Below are 24,432 nucleotides of genomic sequence, written 5' to 3'. Positions count from 1 at the left end.
CAGGAACATTTCCATCCATATATTCCCCCTGCAGATTCATCAGTAAGCTCTTGAAAGACAAATAAAAAGCTGAACTAATTGCTGTGGATCCCCCCCGGATATATCAGCCTCATAGAGGAGCGTGACAGCGAGAAATCAAACCGTAGTGCGGAGCAGAAAGCCTCCATGAATCACGTTTGTATCCGCGCTCTCACGCACAGCAGCAGCCGAGGCAGCAGCAGTGGTGTTGTTGGCTGAGGAATAATCATTGGGGAGGCAGTCCAAATTAATACTTCAGCCGAGGCCGCCTCGTTCTCCGTCATTAGGGCACATTACAGGGCCACAATATACATCATTAAACTAGGCATAAACAATTCATTAAAAGGCCGTTAAGAAGACAAGCTAATGTCACTTCTCTCTGTGGTATTAATAGACTGTAAAATGGCAGAGGGTTAAGGCAAAAAGGATCATTCCGCCATGACTATCCAGTCACTCATCCTGACTAATGGCTTCTCTGGTTGTTGTGGATTCAGCAGACGACCCTACTTTTCCCCCAATCACACTGACACGACTCCACTTATGAAGCCTCAGCATGATACAGTAACACAATTTTCTTTTGTTCTGTCAGTGATGGGCTACTGTTCACTGAAAGGGAAAATGGAATAAGTTATTAGCAAGTTCATTCCAGCACTGTAGACACGTTGTTGTACTGTCACATTTCTCATTACAGGGGTCCTACACATTTTCCATTTCAAAATTCCAGACTTCTCGGTATATTGTTCAGACCATACGCAACATCTTATGTTAGATGTGGATTATGTAATTAAATGGTTTTAAAGTCCAACTGTTAACATGCATGACTATGTACGCGGTTATTCTGTGATTTTATTCATGTTTTATGACTTTTTTGTTGGTTCTACTCTCTGTGTTTTATTATGTTCAGTATGTATCTTTTAGTTCATTTCATTCTCTTTGTGTTTTAAGTGTGTTCTGTTTTTAATATAAAGCTCTTTGTAACTGTGTTTAGAAAGGTACTTTATAAATAAAGTGTTTATTATTGTTATTATTATTATGTTGCCAAATAATTGCCAACAGATTGCAGCTTGGTATTGTAGCTCATACATTACAAATCAATTAACAAAAAAACCCAGACAAGTTCAATGCACAGCAATTTATAAATATAAATATACAAATGATAAATATCTTTAAAAAGTCATAGTATAGTATGCCAATACAATCATGTAAAAGGTTATAATATAGTATTTATTTTAAAGAAATTTGAAAGAAAATTTGAAAGAAGTCAAAGAATAGGAAGTCAAAAAATATCCTAAAAAGTCACAATTTCGTACGTCATAAAGAGTCAAAGTGTAGTACGTCATAAAATATCCCAAAAAAAGGCATGGTAAAGTATGGCAAAACATTTATATAAATAGTATAAATGAGTTTATAGTATAGCATTTACAAAAAAGTTACATTATACTATGTAATTAAACATGGCATAGTATAATATGTCATAAAGTTTATAATAAAGTCACAATATAATATGTAATATAAAATTCATAGTATAGTATATCATATAAATATAACATAAACATATAAAAACTGTCGTAATAAATCATAGTATGGTATGTCATTAAAAATGCCATAGTATAGTTTGTGAAAATAGTCACAAATAATATATAGCATTTCTAAAAAGAAAGTAATAGAAAAGTGTTTATTCAGCTCTTGTCAATTCAAATAAGTGTAGAGCTTCAGCCCCTACAGAAACAGAAGGGGTGCTCATCTACCAGGGAACTGGAAAAGAGTCTGTTGTCTTTATTTTATTTCTTTCAATACTTATCAAGAGCTGGAAATGACTATAAATCTAATTCCATATGTTTCCATATGTTTCCATACTGCGTAGGAACTGTTATATCCACGTCAGAGGGCTGAAAGCATTAAAAGGAGCACACACACAAACACACACAGAGCCCGCTGTATCAGTCATCAGCCTTTCAGTTTATTTAAAATCTGGTGAAAGTGAAGCGCCCAGTTTCATCACGACAGAGGCACAATCTTTTCACACAACAGTGGCTTCCACACCGCAGCACAGGGACACTCGCTGCATGTCCAACCAATGGCACAAAGGTCGATCGCACATCCAGAGCGGGAGAAGAGAGAATGCATATTCATTACAGAGAAGCTGGGCCGTCCCACTCACTCCAGCTCGGGGGCTCAAAGAACACAAATATTGGAACAAAAACGGTTTCATTTGTCAAACAGTTTAGAAATAGTCTGCCTTAACAAACAAACGCTGTTGCTGATAGTTGCTGTACACACTATACATGGTCAGGATTCATTGTGTTGCTATAGTCATTTGTGAAGGAATAATTCTCAAAATATTCTTGAAATGACCGCCTGGATTTGGGTGGGACAATGTTATGTACGCACTTTCTTGGCCTCCAGCCCACCAGCTAGAATAAGATTGCTTTCATCTTCATTTTACCTCTCTGAAGTCATATTGGCATCGTCTGAATGGGAGGGCCGGTGTGTGATAATTACCACACCCATTCTGTTTAAAACACAACAGACTGAAAACAAACTGAAAACATATCAACTTCAACAGAAAATGCAATTGTAATGTGGCAGTACAGCATTTGTGGGTTTCCGAGCAAAGCCATGATTAGATTTATAAGGTTGATATTTATTTGAACTCTGGGCATCCAGTAGCATAGTTAGCCTAGCTTAGCACAAAGACCGGGAGGCTAGGATTTTAGAAATGCAGAGCTTCGTGAGGACACATTTCTCCAACGCCCTTCATTCTGGTGAGGAACGATACATTCCTCGATACTTAAATTATACATTAAATTATGTGGAGGCCTAAAAACAGACATCCAAAGATATTATCTCTTAAAAAATGAAATATCCAAATCAGCATTTAAAACCCCACAATTTGACAGTACGTTGCTTAACAACAGCGTAACAACGTATTCACACAATGCATCGTACTGGTCACTAACAGGGCTGCACCCAAAGGTTTGAAGACTCATTCATAACGTTGACATTCAAATTCTAAATCAACATTCGGATGCATGACAGCTTCTTCTTCTTCTTTTTTTCATGTCTATCCATTCTGCTTAAACCTGGTATGTGTGCACAGTTGCAGATAAAGATCAGGCTACATTAATATTATTATTATTATTATTATTATTATATTATTTGTAGAATTAGATTCCAGGAGTGGCAGCGGAGGATTGTTTCGGATTTCTGTGATCCGAACATTTCCAATAACTAAGGAGCTTTGTAACATCCAAAAGTTTAAACTTATTGAAAAAGATAGATGTCATAATTTATAAAATTACTTAAATTCATATTTGTTGGCATTTAGCATTTAAAAAACAGCATTTCCAAGGCAGTGAAAATAATCGTTTGCTGCTTTCTGCAAACAAAAGGAGGCCTGCAGCTGCATAACAGGCATGTCTAGTGACAGCTCTAACATTATTATAGTAAGTTACTGAAGCTGTTCAAAAAGAGTAGCATATTATGTTTCTGCACACGTTTGGCAACTTTATGTCAAAAAAAACAAGCAGGTCTGGAAGCATTTTAAGATTGCTGATTATTGAAATTGAGGATTTTCTTTTCTTTGTCATAAAATATGACGGCAGACATTCAATGCTTCGTATGAAAACCTCAACGGAAGCTTCGAATGAACAAAACAAAACTCTTCTTTGTGCTAAGCTAGGCTAAACTTGTACTGAATGCAATGAGAAGTTAATATCATTCCTCTCATTCGTGTTTCTGTATATAAGGATAACATGTTTAAATAACGATTTTATAACACAGGGAAGAATAAATAAACAATATTTTGCATATTAATTACCATAGCTGATATACAGTATATGGCATTTAAACAGGTCAAATATTCAGTAGTCGTGGGATTCAAGACCAGCTTTCTGCTAATCACTTTGGTAGAAGGGCATTAAAGCAAAGCACTTCACTACAAGCTAAACCACATGGACACCACAGCACATTCAAACAGGAGTATAAGGCACAAATATAGACTAGAAGCATGTGCTTAAAAGAAAACTTAAAAGAAGAAATGCAACATTGCAACTGTGGCTTCATATATTACAAAAATGAAATAATCCGGGACAGCAGTATATCTCACAATCATACAAACCCTGTGACATTCCACACCCAATATAAGATATCATCTTCCTCGCTCTCGGTTACTTCACGTGTGTTTGTGGTTTAAGAGCAACACTGAAGAACCTCAACGCTGACTCGGTCTCTTAAGATGCCTGTTGTGCTGGTTTTTAGAGCAAAATATGTGTAAAGAAAAGAAATGAAAAGTCCAGATGAAATATTAAAACCCCTGAGTTTCAGGACAAACACTGAGGTCACACAGAGTACTTACACTGTTTAACATATTATCCTCAACTTAATCCACAGCACTCCCTCCTTCCTGGAGCTGCTAGGTAAATACATAAGCAGTCAAACAGCAGTGACAGACACCTCCGTGTGAGAGGAAACAGGAAAAGCATGCAACATCCTGAAAGCATCGAGAAACCGGTGACTTTTGAAACTCACTCATTATTCCCCTAAAAATGACACAGCCAAAAACAATGATCTGTATGACCTGTACAATTATCTCTCCGGTCATCTAAGTACTGTTAACTTTGGCCATGGCCGACTTATACATCTGACCTGATATTTTTTCTTACTTGGCCAGAGTAAGCTGTTGAATAACCTCGACCAAACACCTGTTTCATTTAAAGGGTTTGAACAGAAACAGACCTGGAACATGCACGTTACATCTGGGGACTTTCTCTGATAATCCAACTAAAGTGTCAAATGTAGTTTAGCGTAGGTTGTGAATATGTTGGATAAAGAAGGACCTACCATGCCACAATCTCAATCAAAGCCTGTTTCTATATATATCATGATCATATCCATCTGTAGGGAAACACTGACAGGAACACATTTACCGTGGTAACAGTCGGCTATCAGGAAATGTCTTCATAGATTTGCTGCATCAGACCTGCCTTGTTGACAATGACAATTCGATCTGAAATCATTCGTCGATTAATTGAGTCAATCAAAAGAAAATGAATCACAAACTTTGGATAATCTAATCATTTGCAGCTTTTCTTCATATTGTATCCTTATGAATTGTATATCTCTTGGTTTTGTCTGTGTTCAGTGCTTTTATTTAAAATGAGTCAGTGTGTTGTTGGCCTGGGAGTTCTTTTCTACTTCTGTCAATTATAGCGCATGTCTAAAATTAATTGCAGTCTGCTTTTTCACAAGTTCGCACATAAGTTTCTGATGAAAGCATGTTGTCGGTGATGCTGTGTTTCTTTTCTACTTGAGATCCAGCAACAAATAACTTGCGATCCACACGATGTGAAATAAAGCGGCGTTAACTCCTTTGTTTTCACCCATAAAGCTCCTGATGCCTTCAAACACAACAGCATCAAGTATGCTTTTCATAATAAAGTCAAACTGGCTTGACAGACGCCTTCAGAATGATGCATTAAAGCAGCCAGCATGATTGCTGCACATTCTGATAAGGCACTGACCAAGGCCCTGATCTTTGATAACGTTACCAGCTAACACAAAGATGTGACCAACAAATCCTTTCCAACTGTTTCCAATGAGGGTTTGTTTCACACCTTTTCATTTCATTTGTCCCTTATCGTTGTCCTAACAAGATGTTCAGGGGAGGAGTGCTCACAAATGTTTTTGCTTTGTGTTTTGCACCCTGTACCAAGGCATATTTCTTCGCCTTGTGTTGCTTGGCAATAAACAAGTGGTGATACAGATTCTGGGAAGATGGAGCGGCTTTACTGCAACGACCCTGATTTCAAGTGTCCAAAAAACAACAACTAAAAAGTCTCACGTTCTATAATCCTGTGACTGGGAGTCTGTAGTTGTTAATCCAAAGAACCTCCTCACCCAGAACGACCGCTTTGTTTACCGAGCGCTAAAAGAAGATCTTGTCTGTGATACAGACGCAGGCAGGTCAGCAATCTCCCACAGCATCTAACCTGCCTCTTATTCACTTTGGGGCAGTGTCTGCTGGCGAGTACTTCCCTCCTTTACTTCCTCTGGACTCTGGGAAATGAGGTGCCGCTGGGGTCACTGAGTGAAGCTCTTCTTGATGGCCACATTGGGGAAGAGGCCAGAGAGCTCCTGGACGACCCGCATGTCTATCTGGGAACAGAAGGAGACGTCCAGGAGGAGAAGTCGAGGACAAGACTGGAGGAGCTTCTTCAGCGAGGCCGCACTCACCAACCGTGTACCTGAACATTAGACGAGTCACATAAGACGATGCATTACAAAAACATAACGTGAATAGAGAAATTAATAAAAAAGATAAAGCAAGTAAATCCTTATTTCTAATTTTGCCAGGTGGAAAATGTTCTACATAGGACTGAAAGCCTTCATGTTTTTGTAAGGATACACAAACCTTATCTAGTTCAGACTTAGAAAATGGATCACCACTATTTTTCTCCCTTGCCTCTCAGGGCTGCCATAGTTACATGATAGAGTCAATAACAAGCTTCATATTTATTACTTGCACCACGCAATTTACTCTCCAGCAAACAGACCAACCCAACCCACTGTAGCACACCTGCAACTGACACATCAGCATTGTCAGCCTGAATAACACCCATCATGCAACTGTGTTGCCAAGCCCATCACCTTACGCAACTGGAACTATAGTGTTACTGCTGTGGGGGGCTGCTGCAACTTTGCTTAGCGAGCAGTATTTTATTCATATTAATATTTCTGTTTGCATTTAACTTAGGTGTTTTTGAGAAACTCTCAAATGCAAACTTGGGATACGCCACCGACATGTCCAATGGAAAGTGATGCTTCAATGATGACATGCAAGACTAATACTGAATGTGGGAAAAGTATCACATGCAATTTTAATTTGTTATAACAATTAAAAACAGACAATTGTGCTAAAAAATGTAATACTAAATAGAAAAACTAATTTGGAAGGGGGAAACAGATGCAGAAACATGAAAACATATTGCCTTGCTTCTTTGACTCCATTATTCACAGATGTGATGACGGCCATATGTAAAGGCAACATTGTTGACACAAAGCCATTATACGTGTGGCCAGGTTAAGCAAAGGAATACATGGAACAACGTTATGTAATTAGGATACAAAAAGAGACGACTGTATTCAGTTACAGTTACAGAAAAAAAAACGTAATCAGATTACCGATACTTTTGGGGATGGGGATTACAATTTTAAAATACATTTGAATATAAAGAACGATATACTGGCATGCGCACACATTACAACACGAGTCTCACACAATGGCCTCGAAAAAACGGGAAATGTGCATGTAGGTTCATTTAATTTAATTTCTATGGGTGCTGCTGCTGCTCCAAGTTAAAGTCCAGCAGCACTAATGTGTCAACATAATGGCAACATTTCTGAAGGGATCTCTTGTCTTTATTTGTATATTTGGTAATCAGGTAATCCAAAATGAATGGAAAGTAATCCGCATTACTTTAATAATGTGATACTTGTATTAGGTTACTGACTACATTTTTTAGGAGGTATTTTTTAAGTAACCCTCCGTATGGCATTACATATTAATGTGGTAAGCTGCTCTGGGTCTGTGTCGAAAGATAAAGTTTGTGAAAAAATAGTAACAGTTTAAGTTAAATGAATGGATTATGACCATCATTAACAAATAATAAATAAAGACAAAAGCTTACCCAGTATGTCGAGGTGCTGCAGTGAGGGGCAGCTGGTTGCCAGCTCCTCTACGTCTGAGTCGCCGACTGTGCGGTTGGCGGTGAGGAAGAGTTTGCGCAGGCGGGGCAGGCTGCGGGCGAGGTGCTGGAAACATCCGGTGCTGCTCTGCAGCGTGGGACACCAGCCCAGGTCCAACTCCTGCAGCATCCTGAGAGACCATGCAGGAGAGCAGGGTCACTCCACACATTTCAGACATTCACTAAAAAATTCTCATCAGTGAGGACAAGTAGGACAAACATTGTGTACAGCACTGAGCCCATGTGTATTTCCTACCTGCAGCCAGAGACGAGCTCGGCCAGGCCTCGATCAGTCAGGTTTCTGCAGCGCCACAGATCCAGCGAGCAGAGTGAGCGACAGCGAGCAGCCAGCATACTGGCCACAACATCATAGTCCTCAATCTGCAGGGGACAGGCCGCAGTTAATAACTACTCAAGCTCTCTTCAGCGTGTGCAGCATTAGCAGGGCAACAGTCTGTTTAGTGCTTCATAGAGGGTACAACTTAACAAGGAGCCTCAGAATATGTAACTCTGCAGCAGCCTCCTCAAATGTTTCAATTTATTCAATAAATATGACTTGTAAATTAGGGCCGTAACGGTTCGGGGTCACGATGCACACAACCACACGCAGACTACACGGTATGTGGATTGAATGTGGAACCAAAGTTCACAAGCATGAGTTCTGCCCGGAAACTTTCAGCTGTTAGCAACTATTGCTGAGGTTAGCACAAAGTCAGAGTCAGTCACACTATGAAGCCTGCGGGGTCCCTGTCAGCTGCAATGGAGAGAGCGAGAGAGAGCGAGAGAGCGAGAGAGAGCGAGAGAGATAGATAGAGAGAGAGCGAGAGAGAGCGAGAGAGAGCGAGAGAGATAGAGAGAGAGAGAGCGAGAGAGAGCGAGAGAGAGAGAGAGAGAGAGAGAGAGAGAGCGAGAGAGAGAGATAGAGAGATAGAGATAGAGCGAGAGAGAGCGAGAGAGAGCGAGAGAGCGAGATAGAGAGAGATAGAGAGCGAGAGAGAGCGAGAGAGAGCGAGAGAGAGCGAGAGAGAGCGAGAGAGAGAGATAGAGAGCGAGAGAGAGATAGAGAGATAGATAGAGAGAGAGAGATAGAGAGATAGATAGAGAGAGAGATAGATAGAGAGAGAGAGAGATAGATAGAGAGAGAGAGAGAGAGATAGATAGAGAGAGAGAGATAGATGGTGTGTCAATATTTTGTCTTTATGATGTCTCCAGAGACCACAAGGAGAAAGACAGGAAAAGGAAGTAAGTTAAGTAGGCTGCGTTACTTATGTTACGTAACTTGAGCATGTTACGTAAGTATGTCACGTTACATAAAATAAGTCAACGCTGAGTTTTGGTTTGACCCTGAACAGCTGACTCCTGTGTGAAAGTCCTGTGTTAGTTTGTTTATACTACGTCACTCGACTGCAGTCATAATTTCTACTAGCACTTTCTCGACTACAGAAAGACTAACACTCATACGATTTTGGAAACTAATCTATTAGTTGATTTTAATGAATGGACAGATCTGTAAAAGAATCATGCTTTACACACATCACTTTAAATCTAGTGTTTACCAAAGACGGGCTCCAAATGTATTTTGCTGAGCGAGGAGGAATGAAGTAATGAGTGAGTCGGTGGCCTCCAATTGTCTTGTGTATGTGAATGTAACGATAATAAAAATCGGCCGGTTTCAGGGACATAACCTGACTTCCTCAAGAGAGAGCAAAGCACAGTGAACACCTTGCCGAGAAAGAAGATCTGATTTGTGATGCTGTTATTGTTCTTTGGTGTCAGTTAATGTTGTCCGTATTTCATCACGAGATGAAAGCAAAAAATGCAAATCAACAGCCAGTGCAGGCATTTTACTCATAGACATGACAGCATGCAGAACATTTCTCTAAGTTAGCAGTGGACCAATATTAAAACTTTTGGCTTCATGTATTTCCATTGCCAAGTGTTACATGGCTTCATTACCAATGATGACTCGTAAGCCTTAAGAAAGAGCACATGAGGAAACTGTACTGAAACTGTGAGTTTCCTTTCCCCTGTTCTCTCAACCTACATCATCGTTTGCATCAAATACTCAGAAATTGGATGAAAACTCAGCTAGAGACAAAGTGGGTGGGGGAGTTACTGAGTCACTCAGTCAGTCAGAGACCGGGTGAGTTTGCAAATCAGACAGTCAACAAATGAGGAAAATATATTTGTGGTGAATATTCCTTTTAGAAAAATATATATATTTAAGACATGATACTGAACATTTATTTAAACGTCTCATTCGTTAATCTAATTAATGTATAATATTAAAAATTCTGTATTTTAATGTCAACATACTCGTCTGTCCATGAATTCCACCATCTGTATACCATAAACCACGGTGGACAGATTCAGTGTAACATCATTAAAGGGTTAGTTTGACATTTTTAGGAAATTCACGCATTTGCTTTCTGGAGGGGAATTAGATGAGAAGATCAATACTACTCTCATAGCCGACTCCTAAACATAAGGCTGCACACACCAGCTTATTAGCTTAGCTTAGCATAAAGGCTGGGATCAGCTAGTCTGGCTCTGTCCAGCAGTAACACAATCTGCCTACCAGCACCCTGAAGATTCACTAATTACCACACTACAGCTAGTGTGTTTCATTTGTAAAAAAAAAAGACGAGGTGTAAAAACTGCAGTTTGCTTTTTGTTTCACACTTCAGTTTTGTACAGATTAATCAGATGTTACTTAGCTTTAGAGGTGCTGGTGGGCAGACTTTGTAGAAGGCTGTAGCCTTGACAGATATTAGCGCTATCGATCTTCTCATCTAACTCTCTACTAGAACATTATTAGTGTATTTCCAAAGACCTTTCCTTTAAGCATTTACAAAAACATATGGCAGAGTATGTGTTTATTAAGAAACTAAAGAGCCTATCAGCTTCATGATTTTTGAAACATGTGTCAAGGCTCTGGGCTATTTGTGTCCTGGTTTATATTATAGTATGTGTGCACATTTCACTAGTGTTTTAACTGTGTTGTAAAGTGAGGCTTAAGTCAAAATTCGAAATAAGGATGGACAATTAAATTGATTTCAGTTCTATTTCTCTGCCTCTCGTCTATTTTACACCCAAACAGTGTATCGTTAGCAGCTCATTTATAGCTACTGTACTGATGTCTCTGTTAACACACTGCTTTACTTGGACTTCTTCCTGTGTGTGCGTGTGTGTGTGTGTGTGTGTGAGTTTGAGTGTGAGTGTGTGTGTGTGTGTGTGTGTGTGCATTCTCACCCTCACACAGCTCCCTAGGTTGAGGTGTCTCAGCTCTATGCAGAAAGTCAGGATGCTCAGAATAGCTGTTTGCTGCAGAGACCACAAGGAGAAAGACAAGAAAGATGCAGAATTGTCATTTTATTACCAATATTATATATATTTTTTGAAATATCTAAGAACCTAAAGCTTACAATCAGGAAATCACAAAACATCAGGAACCAATGGAACAACACAACAAAACTGGCAACACATTCTCTCTCCCAACTCGTCACATACGGACGACGCTTGGTCAGGACCCCTTGGCGCCACATTTAACGCACTGGGTAACCCTATAGCGCCATTTTCAACATGCAGGATAGTCCGATATACTTCAACATGAGGCTAACGTCACGCTCATACCTGTCAACATTGGAATTTCAATATAAGGGGACTCCGCCCATACCTTAACAGCTCTGAGCCCCTTATAATGTAAACGTAAACACATAAGGGACGGGTATATACATTCAGGAAATACATGTTTATTTAAAGTATGTATTACTTGTCCAGACATGTTTATAAGATTTATGTATTTTATTTATTAGTTATTATCATCAATTTATTTGATGATGGATGAGTTGTGTGGCTTTTGTTTCCCCCGACGAGGACTTCCTTGCGATGTCAGAGTCGGGAAACATGTCCGCTACACTGCGACTGAAATCATCGCAGAAGCTGAAGGCTACATTATTTTTGGCGCAAAGCATCGACATCTTTCCCTCAGCTTTGGTCACTTGGTCTGCCTCCGACACAGTTCTTGTCACAAATGAAGTCATTGACAGTGTGTGTTTGTGCCTCTTGGGCGTGCTTGTGCTTGGACGATGTTTCATGCTGGCGAACATCGCTTATTCTGACGTGTGCGATGCTAACATCTGAATGGCACACTGCAATGACACATTGTTTTCTTCTTCTGTGTGTTTACTGCCGCATAACGTTTTTCAACTAAAGCTAAACATAATACTGCCACCTGCTCTACCGGAGCCACTTTACCACTGTACACTTTTTTAAATTAGGCCTATTTTTATTTTTGAAAGGTTAAAAATACGGGATAATTACGGGAAAAACGGGAGGGTTGACAGGTGTGGTTACGCTACGCATGTGAAGTATGTTAAGTGCATTACGTTACCTCTTGGTTATGTTCAGGCAACAAAACTACTGGGTTAGGATAAGGAATAGATCATGGTTTGGTATAGAATAAGCAAGTTTGTTACGTAACTTAAATTAAGTAAGTAAATTAAGTAGGCTGCGTTACTTATGTTACGTAACTTGAGCATGTTACGTAAGTATGTCACGTTACTTAAAATAAGTCAACGCTGAGTTTTGGTTTGACCCTGAACATTATCAGCTGACTCCTGTGTTAGTTTGTTTATACTAGTCACTCGACTTCTTCTTTTACTGCAGTCATAATTACTACTACCACTCTCGACTACAGAAAGACTAACTCTCATACAATTTTGGAAACTAATCTATTAGTTGATTTTAATGAATGGACAGATCTGTGAAACTGAGTTTCTCCACAAATAATCACAATAACACAGCACTTTAAATCTTGTGTATACCAGAGATGTCCTTTCTTAAAAATAGGTCAATCAGCATGAAAGCGTTAAAAAATGACTAATCGACTAAAGAGATCTTAGTTGACTAAGATCAGAGAGGGCAGCACTAATCACTACGGGGGTATGTGGAGCGTCAGTGTTTGGTGCGTAGGGCCACTGTTCAAGCTGCCGTATTTGACGAGTTAGAAGTGAGAACGGGATGATATGAGAGCCACATGTTCAGCAACAAACTTAACCCCAGACTTATCCGAGTGTAAATCTAAAAGGGTATACATTAAAAATAACAATATACGTTTAAATAACAGTAACATGTCCCGTCATGTCGTCCAAAGTTCCTCCTAAGTGATTTCCTGTCTGCTGCCGGGGGCACTCAGGTAACGCTTATTGTATTTAGGGGAATTGAATAAGGCACAAGAGTAGGTTTTAACGTCTCCTCACAAAGTCAAGCACAGTGAGGACAGAGACCTCTCCAGTGGCACTGCAGCTTGGATAGAGACATAGGAATTCAACACTGCAACTGCCAACACCATGTACCTCAGTGGCAGGAGAAAGTGTCAGACATGAAAGTGAAAGCCTTTTGTGTGTGTATTCGGTGCGTGTGCTCGAATCTGTCGCTGGCATCTTTATAAACGCTTCTCTCCGCCGAGCTAGCCATTTAATTAGAGCAGTGACAGGGTAATAACAGCTGAGATGTCAGGGTCTCAAACATACACACAGCTTGCTCTGTCTGCCTGGGTATAAACAACCTGTAGCATGCTGCCTGGCTCCACCACAGAAACTCTACACTGCCTGCTGCCCACAACGCCGCTCTGAAACATGACAAACACTGGAGAAAACGCTGAGGTGGAACACAACACAGCCGTTTTACCCGACAGACAGGCCTGAACCTGAACTCAACAGAGTTGACTCAGTTCATCTCAGTAGACAACAACGTAAGTGTGCTACGCCCAACCCAAAACACATCAGTCCGACATTAGGACAGGGCTTCTGAAAGTCTTAAACCTTTACTATACATTAGGGATTGGACAACAATAGGATTTCATCGAGGATCGCGATACAAAACTTCACAATAAATTGATGGTGGGAAATTTCTATTACACGGGTAACTTCAAAAAGCTGTCTAGCTCGCCATCATGGTAGAGATGTGAAAAATAGAGCCTGGTTTAAAGAATGCACTCTCTCTGATTAAATCTTTGTTTTTTCCACTTCAGGCCTTTAAAATGATCAAAATGAGACAGTCTGAAAAGGGAACATCACTCTTTCGGCTCACAGCTCATAGACCAAGAGTATGCAACCTGTGACAAGAGGTTGTGAGTAGGTATGACTTGGCTGTAAAGGGTCACGAGCCAAACAGGTTGGAAACTAGTGTGGTGAGACTCAGCCTTCTGTAGTTTCCTGATAACATTGTAATAACAGAAACAGCTCAATTATATTGTTTTGTTCCAAACAGTCGCAGATAAAGACTCGATCATCTCTTCTAGCGACAGTAGATACATTTACTCTGTAGAACATCTGCAAACCAGAGAGACAATGATTACCACTGCAGCAAAACAAAACTGATGATACAAACTCCAAATCCAATGAAGTTGGGACGTTGTGTAAAACGCAAATAACAACAAAATACAATGATTTGTAAATCCTTTTCGACCTAGATCCAATTGAATACTCTACAAAGACAAGATATTTAATGTTCAAACTGATAAACTTTATGTTTTTTTGCAACTATTCACTCATTTTGAATTTGATGCCTGCAACACGTTCCAAACAAGCTGGGACAGAAGCATGTCTCCCACTGTGTTACATCACCTTTCCTTTTAACAACACTCAACAAGCATTTGAGAACGGAGGACACTAATTGTTGAAGGCACACATTTTCAATGGGAGACAGGTCTGGACTGCAGGCAGGCCAGTCTAGTACCCGCACTCTTTCACTACGAAGCCACGCTGTTGTAACACGTGCAGAATGTGGCTTGGCATTGTCCTGCTGAAATAAGCAGGGACGTCCCTGAAGAAGACGTCGCTTGGATGGCAGCATGTGTTGCTCCAAAACCTGTATGTACCTTTCAACTTTAATGGTGCCCTCACAGCTGTGTAAGTTACCCATGCCGTGGGCACCAACACACCCCCATACCATCACAGATGCTGGCTTTTGAACTTTGCGCTGATAAAAATCTGGATGGTCCTTTTCCTCTTTAGCCCGGAGGACACGACGTCCATGATTTCCAAAAACAATTTGAAATATGGACCCATCACACCACAGCACACTTTCCACTTTTTGAGCTTTTTTGGAACGTGATGCAGGCATCAAATGAAAAATGAGTGAATATTTGCAAAGAAAGATACATTTGATCAGTTTGAACATTAAAATGAAGCAGCAGTCATGTCGACGTCCAAGCACGTCAGTCTTTTTGCTGTTGGTAATATTCATATCTGTTCTGCCTTGTAATTAGCATAAAGATGTGCTTTATCCATCTGTATGCTAATTAGCCTAGCATCCCATCTTTAATACTGACTTGTGATGATTTTGGTTTCTTGTGCTGTTGACCAGCTTACATCATAGTATTGACAGAAGACAGTTCATGGGAAAAGTACTGTATCTACATTAACTGTTGAGAGACTAATGGACAGACTGTTGACTCTCAACTTAGTGCTTTCAGCCGAACACAGTCTTCATCAGCAGGTGAAGTTTGCTTTTTGCCAATATAGATGTCATTCAAAAGCTCAGAAAAATGTTGCAAATTCTCAATATTAAACAAATTTCCTTGAAAATTCATAAAATTGCCTGAGTTCTCATTATTCCATTATATTCCAAAACTTCAAAGACTAGTGGCAATCTTCCATGTCGATAAGTTTATCTTCTTCAAAGCTAATCTAAGTTCCTAGCGTGATATCTCCTCTACATTAAGTAATACTGGCAAATGACTGAAGAAAATGAGAAATGTAGCCTTACAATGTTTAGAAGGTAACTAAGCAACCTGCATATTACAAACAGCCAGAGCAGTCATTTGGGATACAAAGATATCATTAACCAATCCACAGTTGACCTGCTGTAATTTGACAAGACAGATGTAAGTGTGCAGGGAAAAATGTCACTTTGATTGTGGTTTCCCAGAAACACTGTTGACCGTGCCTACCTCTATCTTGGTCCGGTAGAGCACCAGCCTGCGGAGGCGTGTCATTTTGGAGATGTGTGTGAAGGCCTGCGGGTGGAGGCGGTCGCAGGAAGACAGGTTGAGCTCCTGCAGCCCGGGACAAGTCTGAGCGATGACCTCCAGACAGGCCTCGTTCAGGAAGTGGCAGCACGACAGCTCAAGGCAGCCCAGGCTGAGACCACAGTCCTTCATGAAGCTGAAGAGAAGAATAGATGGAGACAGGAAGACATGAGAGGAAGCAGAGAGGAGTACACTCATCCCACATCAGCAACATACTAGTCCACATGTCCATACTTTAGACAATAAGGCCAGCTCCTTTTACTTGATCTCTTAGTTTCATTAGTTACAGAAAAAGCTTTGTTAACACTTTCTATGACGCCCATGTCTATAATGCATTATAAGCACTCTTATAAATGCATTATAACCTGCTTATAGCACTGTTTGCTTATAGGTAAAAGCACTCATGCATATTTACAATGCTTTATTACAATAATCAGAACAAATTATAGAGCATTTTATAATGACCTATAAGGTCATATTTGCTGGTCACTTACTGACATTGTTTTTTGCAAGGATGATGTTATAACACCAGGGCTTGGTTTGCTCCTGTTTTTTTAAGGAGTCACTTTTGTTGATCAAACATAAAAGTTAAATATACAGCAACAGGTGAAGAATTAGAGTTTCTGTTAGACAAATGAATTCATTTTACGTTCTGTGTGTTGTTCTTGCATATATTTACTGTAATGATATTGTTTTCCCTTTACTGAAAGCAAACAATGAGTCCTAATAGTGACTTATTACCAGCTTGTAATGCATCATAATAGTGATTATAATGTTGACAGCTATGGGAAATATGAAACCCTTTGATCCTTGCAAAGAAAAATTGCAGTGACTTTACCCAGTCACCTAAACCAAACAAATATGGGGCAGTATTTCACCTCTAAACTGGGTCCATACAATCTCTAATGTTCATATTTTAGTATTAGTAGTTTGGCATATTTATTGTATTCTTATCCGTTCTTTATATTGTGTGTTGCGTTTACTCCTGTGTAATGCCTGTCAGTCAATCAGTGGGCATGAATACCAACCTGCTGAAACTGTGAGAGCCGGTCAGAAAACTCTGCTGGTTTCTAATCTTCACGTGCAGCTGATCATCTGTGTTTACTGCACTGATGTTAACCGGGGCTGTAGTCCGTGTAACGTTACGTTAGTTTGTTTATTGGACTAAATCCAAAGTGGCAGAAACTAGAAAACAACCCGCATATTCATCTCGTCTTCCCGGTGGCGGCGCAGCCAGGAGAGCAGGGAGGAGCCGCTTCAGTCAGACGGAGCCCCAGTCAGCGGCCGGAGAGACTTGAGCTCCGACAGATATACACTCAGAGAAACAGCCTCCTGGTGGCTGTGAGGACGAAGTGAGGTGGTGTGGGGGGTTTTCTCGTTTCTGCCACTTGTAATCCAATAAACAAACACACAGACACAGAACATGGCTGTAATATTTACAGGCAGCTGTACTTCTTCTCCCTCTGTACTGAGGCAGACTGCAGCTACAGTGACTCACTATCACCTCTAGAGGAACAAGTGTTACTAGTGTCAAAGTGTAAACAAACTTTCAATCCGTTTTCTTTGTCTCAGCATATCCCTCCCTCAAAACAATTATTTTCTATTTTCCCAAGGTCATCTGTCTGTTCTCTAGCACGTGCGGCCCGCTGACAGTCTGACCTGCTGAAGCCGGTCAGGGTGAGAGCTCCGCGGTTGCCGGTCCAGGACAGGTTGAGCCTCTGGAGGAGCGTGCAGCGGCTCTGCAGGTGTCCCAAGGAGGCGTCACTCAGCCGGCCCCAGTAGGGCTGCAGACTCAGCTGGGTGTACTGCAGCGGGTCGCAGCAGTGCTGGTGCAGCAGCTTACAACTCTGGGCCAGACGGCAGAGGTCTGGCAGGGTCAGGTGGCTCAGAATCAGCTGGATGAGCTGTGGGTGGAAGATGGGGAGAAAGAGTAGGAGAGGAGAAATAAAGATAAGAGGGAGGAAGCAAAAAGTAACAAAAGAAAGAGGAGAGACAAGACACAAGACACATACTGTCTGGTAGGAGAACACGACTGATAGCAAATACAGAACACTAAAGAGTAGTAGAACCTAGTGGGAACAGAGAACAGAGTAGTCTAGAGAATGTTAAATAGTGTTTATCTGGGACACAAAGCCCTGATAGCAGGATCAGTGGAGAGGTGAGCCGGCTTGTTTTGCACTGTGTTCGTGTGCCTCTCAAAGAGAAAGAAGGACTGTGCTGGTGCGAGTGTGTGTTGCAGTGATTTAACAATACACGGTGTTCAAGCGGGTATCAGCTGACAGATAATAGCTATATTGTGTTTCTGAAACAAACACACAGCGGTTGTGAAGACTGCTGTTAATGGCAGCGGTTTGGAGAGGAGATAAGAGAAGGAATATCATGAGTGCTGCCGGTGTTTTGAAGCTCGTTTCAAACAACATGATACGTCTGCGTGGCATAAAAAATGACTGTGTGTCCGTGCGTGCGTACGAGATCAAGTGTCAGAACGGGTCCAAGCCACAATGTTCTGTATGTTTTGTATCTACGTTACATTGTGATGGATAATCATATGAATTATTTTCCAGGATAAGGACACAAATTGTTGATTTCAGGACTACAGTGCACCTAAATATTAATAATAATAATTCACTGAAAAGACTCTGTGAGCTGCATGGAAATGTTTCTAGACATTAACACTGAAGCACATCTCACTGGTAGGTTGTGTAGTGTCGGTACATCTCTAAATGTAGAGAGTAATATCATCACACTACTCCACTGATCTACAGGTGGCGGTAACATGCAAAGAAACGCTGCAATGCACCAACAAAGGCAGAGAAGAAGAACTGCAATCTGGAAAATATGGACGTGAACAACGCAGAACTTGAAACACCGGCTTTGCAAATGATTTATGAGGAAAGAAAAAGCTTTTAGCATGTTTGTTAGAGCTCAAGGAAACACACAGTGAGTTTACACTGAATGTAAACAGAACTTTTGTTTGTTTACAAGAAAGCTCCCCAGGGCACCTCTAATGACACCCACTCGTACTAATGTGGGGGCCACTTCTCAAATTACAGCAAAATGACCACTGGAGGGGCACCCTAACCAAATATGTATTAGTCAAAAACATTCTTATCCCTAACAGGAGTTTGAGAATCACTCCTGAACAGCAACATATTATTTTGTGTGAAGGTCACCTCATAGGGCAGTTTGTCAAAGTAGCCGTTGCCTGTCCTCTGTTGCTTGCCGTCTCCTCCTTGTCTGAATGGATCAGACAGCTCCTCCTCGCTGTCACTCAGGTCATTGATGTCGATGATGGGCATCTTATAGAGAGCGAGCATGGGCCTCTCTTTCACTCCACGCAGGATTACAGCGTCCAGCTCGGTGTAGTAGTCCAGCAGAGAGCTGTTGACCTCCAGACGTAGCAGGTTGGTAGGGAAGTTGATGTGTTTGATGTTAGGGGAAAACTGACGTGCCTGGGGTGTCAGAACCTTGGTGGGCTCCCCTGACCACAGCACCTCCCACCTGGACAAAGGAAAGAGTTGTGCTGTAAAGCCAAGTGGATCACAATCCCCCCCAACCAACTGTGAAAAAAAGCCTTGGCATTGGACCTGGCTGTGCTCTTTGACACCAACCTAAGGTTTGAGAAACACACTAACAAGACCATCCAGTCATGCTAACACCATCTGAGAAATATTGCTAAAATACTATCAATGCTAGGCTTCAATGACACTCACACTATTATTCATGTTTTTATTTCCTCACGATTGGATTATTGTAATAGTCCTTTAGTAAACGAAGAAAATATCAATTAATAGACTCAAAAGACAAATTGTGCACATTGCAGCAGGGAACATCTGAAGAATAATCAAGTGTCGGTACACTGGCTGTCCATTTGTTTTAGGATTGATTAAGATTTGACTTATTACTTTTAAAGCCCTTCATAGCCTGGCCCCAGAATATACATCTGAACTGCTGTCCCCTTCAGGCAGGAGCCAGCTGACTGTTAAAGACTAAAGGGGACAAAGCGCTCGCTGTCGGGCGCCCCGCTAGCTCACCATGTACCCATGTACTAAGGCTGAGTCCTTATGGCATACTTTTGAAGACTTATCTTTATCAAAAACCTTTTTATAATTTCTCCATTTTTAGGTTTATTTATATTCTTTACTATTGAGTTACATTTTACTTTATTTATTGAGAATAGAGTAGAGTGTAATCATTCATTGTTTTTAGGTGTATTCTTCTTTTTGCCTGGTTATTCAAACATTATTTTGCATTTTGTTGTTTTATGTGTTTGTTGTAAAGCACTTAGTGACGCTGGTTTTGATAAGTGCTATACAAATATATTATTGTTATTATTATTCACAACAACTTCACAGATTTCTGGTAAAGGACAATAAATGAGCAGTGATAAACTACTGTATATCCTTCCTGCTTACTTACAGAGGATACGAGTTATACCATGATTACAGTAGGATTATGAAGTAAGATTATAATAGACTGTCAGATTATTACATTGTTTTGCAACTGGGGAAAGTCCCAGTATGTTCATTTTAACACTGGTTCCAAATCCATACTCTTGTGGTGTTCTTAAGGAGGCAAAAAGCTATACTGCAGGAAACTATTTAAGATGTGCACAAGCAGTCCAAAGATGAAGCTGTGTATGACGACGGTCTCTCTGCTGACACCAGACCAGCAAATCCCATTTGAAAATGAATTTCTATGTAGGATGATGACCTTGTGTTCCCGACTCAGAAATACGCACAACAATACAGGATGTTCTTTTCCTAAATCACACAAGGACTTAGAGTTCAATATAATAATATGACTTTCCAACAATCACTATTGCATGGTGTAAAAAAAAAATAATAAAAAAAGAGAGGAGTTTACTGACAATTCATTTAATACATGTCCACAAACATTAAAATATTAATCCTTATTTACTTGGAAAGATTGTGCCCTGAAATCTCTGGCTAAAATACAAATAATAAATAATAAAATAATAATATCTTAGACACCTATTGTCCTCTGTGGAATACAAAGATGTGGCACGATGCAACAAATTACAAATAAATAAGTTGGGATTTGTCATTGTTTCAGTGCTGTGCATGAATATGTACCTCAAGGCTTGTTGCACAGTGCGTCTCTGCCAGAGTAATATTAACAAGTCGGCTTACTTCTGAACTTCACTTCTGGTTCATAGCCAATACTGACTTGATGAGGTTGGTTCCACCAAAGTAACTACTTTCTTTACCTCGTACTTTTTCAAAAGAACTTCACAGTGTCATCTAGCCAAATTCATATTAGTCCATTTATCAATCAAATGCCACTTTCTAATCTCACACTGAATTATGTTCACCTTGCTTTTATTGGCTGTGGCTTTTCTGTTTGAGAATCCCCCCCCCGTCAATTACTACTCTGCTTATAGTTTCAATAAAACTTCAGGTTTACATTTGCGCATTTTGGTTTCACTGTGACAGCAGGAAATTGAGTGGCGCTCAATTTCGGAACACAGTGGGAGTTGAAACAATTTCCTAAAATAACCATAAACATTATTTACAGAGCACTCTCTATACCAATACAATTGTGTGTTTTACAAACAAATGAAAACAACAAAGGAAAGCCAAGTTCATAAAAAATATATAAATGTCAGGTTTAAATTTTTAAGACCATAGTAATGCAAGTAATAATTAATAATAATGATTTAAATAAGGCTAGTAATGTCTCCAGGGTTCATTCCAAAACCTAGAAGTTGTGCGTACCTGCTCATATTGCCTTTGTTAGTAGTGTTAAACAACTACAGACTGCAGAGCATCTTCTTTCCTCAGGGTGTAAGACTCCTCATCCCCCATACTCCAGCATAAAATTATTATTATTATTATTATTATTGTTTAAAAAAAAAAGTGTATTGCATAAAGGATTACAACTTGCATTTTGTTGTGCAAACCTGTGTTGTAGAATAAATGAACATGGAACTAAACATGTTATTGGAGCACTGAGAAGGACTGTTGGTTTCCAAGACGGGTGGTTGTCTTTACCTGACATCAGTAGGTGGGTTCTGGGAGAAGGGGTTGTGAGAGCAGGCCAGAATCTGGACAATGGCTCCAGGGTAATAAGTCTCAAGCACATCCACTGCTGTAGGATAGACAGGCTCCTCGAAACCCAGTTCGATATAATCCTGGCTGTGGAAGCCTTTTGGGGTGCGGCGGAAAGGTGGTGGAGCACTGGCACATTGTTCCCACCACGTCCCATAAGCTCTGAATACAGCCGTCTGAGTGAAGTCTCCTGAGCTGGGGTAGACGTTGGGCACCCCGGCCAGGTTCCACATGGTGTAGGACATGCTATTCTCACTGCCATAGTGGGAGCTGAAGTCCAGAACCTCTTTGGCATACTGCTCAACCTCCACACTGACCGGCAACACCGCTCGCTGGCCGGACTCCACAGCCCGCCTACTAGTCAGAGCCTCACCTCGAGTCCCACTCCTGGAACGTCGTCGCAGACAGATATAGTAAAACATGCTCAAGAGGGTTAACATAGGGAATTCTGGGGCTGATGGGGCAGTGGGGAGAAACGGAGGCTTGAGGGAGGAAGAGCCTCCACCTACCGGAAGAACACTGGCTCTAGGGCATGCGTGTACAAAGCATAGGCTAGAGGTCCAGCCACATGCATGACCTGTGGGTTAGGCAGAGACAAACACAAGTTAGAAAAACACAAAGACAGCAGGTCTGAGGCACCAGAGTACAAGTCAGTTTAATTTTGAATGCTTATTGCTAACTATTTCACAAAATAAGATAAAGACACGTAGATAAGTAGCTGAACATAAATGGAAGCTTTTCAAAAAATAGAAACACATCTAAAAAGCATGTAAAACAACAGATCCTTAACTTTGAACACTTAAGTAAAACCTTCAGAGGACAAAAGCTCATGGAGAGTAAAGGAAAAGCTTATTGATGAAAGGTATAGCTTTTAAAGCTTATTGACAGGCACATGGCAGCCTACCATAGGTGGACTACTGTCATAGCAAACACCTAGCATTAACTCGATAGGTGGTGACACTGCCCATCGACAGCTGTGTTCCAGATACAAAGAAACAGTCCCATCAGCAATATTCAAAACAGAACTGAAACCACTGGTATCAATCCCAAAGTGGATTGACAGGTCTTTTTAATACAGGGCCAACTTTTAATGACAATTAAATTAAAGTGTTTAATGTTTACACATTCTGGTAAAGCTTCGGCATGAATGCTTTTATGAGCATTGATATAAAACAGCTATAATGTAGCAGATAGACATCTATGCTGTTTAACATTAACCGTTAAGTCTGTCTTTCTCCGTCTGCCGAGGACACTTAACTAGCTAACGTTAGCTACCGCAAATTGCGCAAATGTAACTAGCGTTAGCTAAATAGTCCTATAACCTTACTTTAAAAGGCACTTCCATTTGTAGCTACACTACACTAACAGCAACTAACGTTACCACGAAGAAGCTGTTGCTTTTCTAAAGACCATAGTTCAGTAAAAACACTAAAATGACTATTGGTGATGTAACATTAGCCAGAGAGGTGAGCTGCTTGCCTCAGTTTAAGTTGTTGTTATTGTTTAAAAAGATGGTGTTAGTTAACGTAAGCTAGCTACACAACGATAGCTAGCTAGCCTACAGACAAGCTGACCTGTCAAAACATAACCGCTAGCTTCCGTAGCTAGCGTTGCAAAGTCGAGCAATCAAAGAGAACGGGACATAATTTTAATTTACGGTAAATGTAGATCGATATTTGTATTCATGAGGAAGAATCAATCCTCTTCTTTCCTTTAGCAGGACATTTCAACCACCAAACAACATTTCTGCATGCATTCCTGCTGTTTACCTTTTGATGCCTTCCTGACCAGTCGGACAACGCATGACTCACTGAGCGCTCATCACAACAACTGGAATATAATGCTGGGAATACCGAAGCTTTATATGGTATTGAGTTTTTGACACGTTTTTTTTACAAATTGCATTTCGTCAAAGATCATGTTGTCAGCTGAGGATGAAAGGGATTAATTCTGCAGAACTGCAATGTTATCCTCTTCATTGCTCCTTGCCGCACTACGTAGCTGAATGTCATCAAGATTACGACAATAGAGAAACTATAACATGTCCATTACGACAGTTTCTTTCAAACTAAGTGACTGAAAACACGGAATTTACTGTAAAACGTCGGAAATTAGTGGGAGCTACGTGGAACATTAAAAGCCGCATCACTTCCGTACAACAAATGATCAACATCCGGGCAATATTATTTTAAGCAAAGCATTCTTGGGAATATTGGCCTATTTGATAGTTTGCTAATTAGTTCCTAAAAGACAAACAGACAGACAGATAGATAGATACTATTACTACCACTACCACTAGCACTCAAATAAAATGTCATAATATAACCTGGATATAAGCACTAGATGCATACAGTATTTATTTAGCTCAATTTGTACAAATACATTGTATTGTTGTTATTAATATTCACAATGATTTATTCATAACAAAAGAGCATTTCTCTGGTCAAATAGAGTGTTGCAACAAGGTGATTTTGGCAGTATCTTTTTTTTCTAGAAATGCTACTAACAATAACATTTCTGATTATAATCTATGACATTTCTTTCTCTCTTTTCTGTGTGTTTT

General features: G+C 40.3%; 1 protein-coding gene across 2 annotated transcripts; it reads right to left on the bottom strand.

Annotated features, from left to right (window-relative positions):
- Window positions 1-1,956: 1,956 nt before the first annotated feature.
- Window positions 1,957-24,016, bottom strand: fbxl4 (F-box and leucine-rich repeat protein 4). Of its 2 annotated transcripts, none has more exons than XM_029451458.1 (9): window positions 23,639-24,016; window positions 21,813-22,446; window positions 18,972-19,299; window positions 17,458-17,702; window positions 15,721-15,934; window positions 11,016-11,087; window positions 8,020-8,144; window positions 7,707-7,894; window positions 1,957-6,263 (listed from the first exon to the last, which is right to left on the bottom strand). In XM_029451458.1, the coding sequence occupies exons 2-9, from the start codon at window positions 22,307-22,309 to the stop codon at window positions 6,100-6,102; spliced, it is 1,833 nt and encodes a 610-aa protein (XP_029307318.1). In that variant the 5' UTR covers window positions 22,310-22,446; window positions 23,639-24,016; the 3' UTR covers window positions 1,957-6,099. The 2 variants fall into 2 exon arrangements, with proteins under 2 accessions (XP_029307318.1, XP_029307319.1); XM_029451459.1 differs by lacking the exon at window positions 23,639-24,016 and adding an exon at window positions 23,527-23,628.
- Between the last annotated feature and the right edge of the window lie 416 nt (window positions 24,017-24,432).

This window comes from Cottoperca gobio, chromosome 16 (genome assembly GCF_900634415.1).
Source record: "Cottoperca gobio chromosome 16, fCotGob3.1, whole genome shotgun sequence".
NCBI lineage: Eukaryota > Metazoa > Chordata > Actinopteri > Perciformes > Bovichtidae > Cottoperca > Cottoperca gobio.
Note: the sequence above shows the minus strand (reverse complement) of the source record. Positions and strands in the feature narration are given on the sequence as shown.

What these genes read in the sequence shown, in the direction of transcription:
- fbxl4 (XM_029451458.1), bottom strand. Translation starts at nt 22,309, where the DNA reads ATGTTAACCCTCTTGAGCATGTTTTACTATATCTGTCTGCGACGACGT. An exon ending in TCTACCGGACCAAGATAGAG is followed by an intron (nt 11,088 to 15,720) that starts GTAGGCACGGTC and finishes TGGTCTCTGCAG; the next exon opens with CAAACAGCTATTCTGAGCAT. An exon ending in GCAGCACCTCGACATACTGG is followed by an intron (nt 6,264 to 7,706) that starts GTAAGCTTTTGT and finishes TCTAATGTTCAG; the next exon opens with GTACACGGTTGGTGAGTGCG.